Source organism: Nuphar pumila, chromosome 6, assembly GCF_984573655.1.
Source record: "Nuphar pumila chromosome 6, dmNupPumi1.hap1.1, whole genome shotgun sequence".
Lineage (NCBI taxonomy): Eukaryota > Viridiplantae > Streptophyta > Magnoliopsida > Nymphaeales > Nymphaeaceae > Nuphar > Nuphar pumila.
In genome coordinates, this window is record NC_143254.1 from 103,459,643 (window position 1) to 103,465,642 (window position 6,000).

General features: G+C 39.0%; 1 protein-coding gene across 1 annotated transcript; it reads left to right on the plus strand.

The window, feature by feature from the left end:
* The first annotated feature begins 3,998 nt into the window (after window positions 1-3,998).
* Window positions 3,999-4,754, plus strand: LOC149835488 (RNA-binding protein 1-like). Its single transcript, XM_090009597.1, has 2 exons — window positions 3,999-4,323; window positions 4,465-4,754. Exons 1-2 carry the CDS (start codon window positions 3,999-4,001, stop codon window positions 4,752-4,754), a joined length of 615 nt encoding a protein of 204 aa, XP_089865723.1.
* The last annotated feature ends 1,246 nt before the right edge of the window (window positions 4,755-6,000 follow it).

Here is a 6,000-nt window from a genome sequence, read left to right on the forward strand (position 1 = left end):
ACCCATAGTGGAAACTTTTAGGGGGCATTTGTTTCACCCCAGTTCCTATGAAAGAGACCTTCTTTCATAAGAAAGAGGGCCTCTTTCTCACTAGGGGTGAAATGAACCCTATGACAATTGGGTGGCGGGGATGCTTATTAAATGACAGAGGAATGTTTTCCATCATTTTTTTTTTTGAGATAATTTTTTTTTTCGCACCTCCCCCTTGGAAACGATTTTCCTTCCAGTGCATCCTTTTGTGGCAAAGGGCGTTCCATCGTGGTTGCGTGTAACAAAACGTGAGTAATATATAAACAATCTGAAACAAAATCTATAAGAAATTTAGAAGTTAAGGTTTTTATCTGATAATATCTGATTAATATTGAAATCTTTTTTAGATCATATCAGGGGTTTACGTTTGGTATCTAAATCATAGATGCAAGGTGTATCAGCTCAATCTGACCTTGTAGATGCGTTCAACATGGTTGGTTTACTAAGAATTAATCATTTCATTGTGTTTTTCCTTGTAAAAATGCCTTTTTAAGTTGTGAAATTTTGGTACATTGTGAGCCATTCATTTTTTTAAGTCCTTGTAAACCTTGCTTATATATCACAATCACATGATTCAAAATCTATTTCCTACTGAACAAATATGGTAGATCACGTCTACAGGGTCAGATCCACAAAAAATTATGACAAAAATAAAATTAAATAAATATGGTGATTTCTACTCAATAGTTGTGTACCTTAATTAGTATTTACCCTTGTATCTGTGTCTGAAAAGTATTTTCATAACATCGACAGCATCTCTGCCGTACCGAGACAAACCGTGGACAGGATGGACGCTTGGACTATTGGGCTCATTAGCCGACACGGGTTCTTGCCGAACACCAACCACCAAAACAAGTCTTTGTAAGCCAAACCAAGTCTTTGTAAGCATTTTGCACGTTAAAAGAACATAGAAAAATATATTTACAAACCCAACAAAAAGGAGGGAAAAAGCCTACGACTCTTCACGTTTTGCTCACTGCATTCCTCCTTTCACAAACTGACACACAAGAGGAAATGATATATTTCGGTTACAAGGCGTGAACCAAATGAATTCTCCTTTCTTCTTATCCTCACTATTATTATTATTATTATTATAAGCTTTTCTTTCGGTCCCGAGGAATGAGCTTTTCCCTTATAAATCAAGGACCTTTCTCATTTTCCCCTAAAAAGGGTTGAACAAAAGATGAGTTTCTTTCATGGCCATGTGTCCAAGGAAGAGAAGAGCAACAAGGTTCATTCACTAAGCTCACCATGGCGTGTGCCTTTCTCATGGGAAGAAGAGCCAGGCGTATCCAAGCATCATCTCCCACCAACACAATCTTCTGTAGGGTACCCTCCAGAGCTTGAGCTGCCACCCCCACCATGCCAAGAGGGGATGCCTGAGGTTGTAGGGCAGGTCCTAAACAACCTCAAGCTTCCTCCCCCACCTCCTTGTGCTTTTCAACCAAAGGAGTCCTTAAAGAATGCTAAGAAGAGCATGAAGATTATGGAAGACCCTTTCTTTGCTGCTTTGATGGAGTGCACCAAAAGTGTGGGACATCAGGACACAAACAAAGGTGGGGGATATCAGGACACAAACAAAGGTGGGGGTTCTGCAAGGAGATCAAGACTGATAAATCTTTCCTGCAAGCAGTCTTGTGCTGTTAGAGAGGGCAACTTGGTGAGATTTCAATACGATAGTCACCATCTTCCTTCTCTCCATCCCCCTTCAAATCTCCAAGTTTCTGTGGTAAAATCCCCTTCTAAGGGTCGTCCGGAGCACAAGGTAGAACCAAGGCTGTTGGTTCCTGCTAGGAAGTAGATATGTTCACCTCTTTTTTCTTTTCGTTGGTACATGGTTGGTTTGCTCTGTGTATCCTGTTGTAGATACTATGACCAATGAAATGAAAGTGTTGGTTTGAATCTCAATTTACACCAAATTCTAAGTTGGCATGTTTCTTTTTTTTCTTTTTTCGAGTCAAGATTGATCCCATTTGATTGCTTCATCCTGTTTTGAGTATTGGTTGGTAGCGTATCTTATATTTTCTCTAAACCGTAGCTTTTTTTCTTGTTTTTTCTTCCTTTAATTGAGCAAGATTTCAATCGTTTTCCTTCACCAAACAATTCTGTTTTTGCAATCATAGAATGAATAAGGTTTTTGATTCTTTACTTTTTAATCTTCTCCTCTTCTCCCTGCCTATGATTGTCAAGCTGGGGGAATACCGTAAGTGTGATGAAACACAAGGTCCCTGCCAAAGATACCGTGACTTTTACCAGTCAGCCATCACTTCGTTGCCTTTGGTTTTTTTCTTCTATTACACCGAAGAAAGGAAGTCTTATATGATATAGAAAGTAAACCTTGGCGCAAGTAGGGCCTACAACCTATGGGAATGGTCAGATATATATACAGAAGATGTCCATGAACATTCCTTAATTTTCTGTGTGATAAATTCTGTTTTTTCCTTTGGCTAAACAACAAAAAAAAGTCTTAAACCTTTCGTCATCGGGCTTATGTATGTGTGTGGGGTAGGGGCGTTAACAGGTCGGGTTTGGTTGGGACTCAGAAACCAAACCCAGACCTGATTTTAGATGATGGTACCACCGTACCAGGTCTGGACTCAGGTCTAATTCAAGTCACCATAGGAGAAACCATACCCGCATCCTATAAGGATTCCATGAACCATACCCAGTTAAATAATATTTTTTTATTTTTTTATATTAAAAAATTGCGTATCTTAGTCGAAACTCGGGTCTCGTATGAAATTTCACAAAGCATTCCCAGCTTCATAAATTAATCGGATGACCGACCCTATAGGGTATAGTACAGGTCGGGGACACCCCTAATGTGGGGGTAATGAATGCTTAAATAATACATTAAAGTTGGTAACATTTAAATGATGTGAATGATCAAAACACCCTTAACAGAGTGGGCATTTTAGAAATCAACATTTGGATCATGCATTTTGGATGAAAAAAATGGTATTTGGAGTCTCAAAAATTTATGAAAATGATAGGCTGTTGATATTTGAAACCTTATAAAAACCTATCCATGCATCCGAATCAAATGTTTTAAGAAGTGATTCCTATAAAAAGAAAGCATATAGATCACATCTGTACTGTTAGAATTTTGACAAAACATCAGAAATTCATGAAAATCCACTATCATGTTTCATTTAGTACGTTCCATTTTCCTATATATATAACTATATATATTTACTTTTTGAGACAAATTAAGTCTTTGTTTTTTAAAAGAAAATTATATGTATTTTTCAAAAACTGAAAATGCATTTATGAGTTTTAATTTGGAAATTAAAGATGAAATAAATGCTGAACTGCGTCTCTGTTAAGGGGTCTCAGGATCAAACTCAAAGCATAGTTCTAGAAATGAAAAAGGTAAAGGAAAGAAAACATTTAGGAGCATAATCTAATCTTACATAAGTAGGATTAAGCTGCCAAACTGCAGCTTAGGATTGCAACAGTGTCTCTTTAATAAACTTCTCTTTGGCAGAAAAAAGTAAAAAGAAAACTGAAAAGGCAACTTCCAATTGAGTCCAGCTTGAGAATTTGCACAATTTCGTGGTAAGATAAATGACCACGGGGGGCTTCGCTCATCTGGCCAGGGGACAATTCATAACTTCACCAAACTGAAGAGACATCATTAGTTCGAAAACCTGCAATATGCATCCCTTGCTGCAAGGTCAAAGTTTGGGTGTTCTGCCTGGTGGAAAAGGAGGATCTAGTGTTTTATGCAAACAGACCCTGCCAACAAAGCACGGGTCAATCGATTGTATTTCGTGGATATAAAAACAATGTTTTTTTTTTTGGACTACCAAAAAAGAAAAAAGGACAAATACATAAACAAAACTTAATTCTCGGGATCCATGTTATCAAACAACCTAAATGTGAAGGCCAAAATTTACATATTTCTATTTGCAAAAGAACAGTAGAAGTGAAAAAAGCAGTACCTAGAGGGGAACAACAACAACATAATGACACTAACAGAACAAACAGAGATAACAACAACGGCAACAGTAATAATAATAACAGCCCTAGTAGCGGTCAATTTAGAACAAAGAAGATTTTTTGTTGGGGGGTTGTCTTCCGATTTAACAGAGGAAGAGTTCAAGGGATATTTTGAGAAGTTTGGTAAGATAACAGATGTGGTTGTAATGTATGACAGTGCCACCCATAGGCCCAGGGGTTTTGGTTTCATCACTTTTGACTCTGAGGATGCAGTCGATGATGTAATGCAGAAGAGTTTCCATGAATTGAATGACAAGCTAGTGGAGGTCAAGAGGGCTGTTCCGAAAGATGGTAATTTAGGGTGCTAAGATGGATGGTGGCAGAGGAGGGTATCTGTACAGTAATAACCATGGAGCTGGTATTTATTCTCTTCTCCATATGGTCCAAGTTATGGGCTTTTCCCGGGTTATGTGCCCCCACCTCCAATTGCAGGCTATGGGAACGGGTGGCTCGGTGTGTACCCACCGCCTGTTGCCGTTGCTTTTGGTGGTAGTGGTGGTTATGGTGGAGGATACCCTATTGGAAGTTACGGAGAGATTCCCCCGCAGGCTGCTGGTTTTGCTAATGCTCCTCCAGTTGGACCTAGAAGCCCTTGGAATGGCCCTGGCATTGTTTCACCGACGCAAAGCCCCGGTCCTTTTGGGAACCCTGTTTGTCCTTATGCAATCAATGCGTCACCTGGTTATATTTGGAAAAGAACCATGTGGGTGCATTATTGGTAAACCTCTTAACCGGCAGGTTAGCATTTTTGTTATGAGGCACTCTCACCAACAAACAAACAACAACTACGCCTTCGTCCCAAAACAATTGGGGTCGGCCATATGAACCAACAAAGAAAATCATTATGGGTCTTCCACATGAATCCTTCTCCTCCATTCATTTCTATCCAATGCCATGTCCTCTTTGAGGTTCAAAGCATTTATATCCTTTCTTATCACCTCCATCCATGTCTTCCTAGGCCTACCCCAACTTCTTTTAACTAATATATTTTCCCATTTCTCCATCCTTCTAACTGGAGCATTATTAGGCCTTCGTCAAATATGTCCAAACCACCGTAAACGATTCTCTCTCATCTTATTTTCAATGGGTGCAACGCCTACCTTCTTACGTATCTCCTCGTTCCGAATCTTATCTTTTATTGTATTTTCACACATCCATCTCAGCATACACATCTCAGCTACACTCATTTTTTGAATATGATGTCTCTTGGCAGCCCAACATTCCGTACTATATAGTAAAGCGGGCCTAATAGTCGTCTTATAAAACTTTCCCTTCAACCGCAATGGCATTCTACGATCGCACAACACTCCAGTTGCACTCTTCCATTTCATCCACCCAACCTTTATCCTATGATTTACATCTCCTTCAATTTCTCCATACTTTTGAATGATAGATCCCAAATATTTAAAAGAATCATCCACCGGTATTTCGTGCTCACCAAGCTTCACTACACTCCCATCACTACTTCGTTGCTTACTAAATCGACATTCCATGTATTCTGTCTTACTCAACTTAAAACCTCTTGCTTCCAATGTCTGTCTCCATAATTCTAACTTAGCATTAACCCCAGCTCTAGACTCATCAATCAAAACAATATCATCAGCAAACAACATACACTACAACACATTTTCTTGAATTGATCTCGTAAGCTCATCCATCACTATAGCAAATAGGAAAGGGCTTAAAGCAGATCCTTGATGTAACCCAACCGTTATAGAAAAATTGGTTGTCACCCCTCCACAAGTGCGGACATTGGTTACTACTCCTTCATACATATCTTTAATTATACTAATGTACTTGAGAGAAACACTTTTCTTCATCATTGTCCACCAGAGAATGTCCCTAGGTACTCTATCGTAAGCCTTCTCCAAATCAATAAAAACCATATGCAAATCTTTGTTCCTCTCTCTATTTTTCTCAATAAGTTGTCTAAGAAGATGTATAGCTTCCACAGTTGATCTTCCAGGC

Bases quoted from the DNA above. Each gene is read 5' to 3' on its own strand.
- LOC149835488 (XM_090009597.1), top strand. From the start codon at position 3,999: ATGACACTAACAGAACAAACAGAGATAACAACAACGGCAACAGTAATA. The intron at 4,324-4,464 runs GTAATTTAGGGT...CTCCAATTGCAG, and splicing joins GAGGGCTGTTCCGAAAGATG to GCTATGGGAACGGGTGGCTC.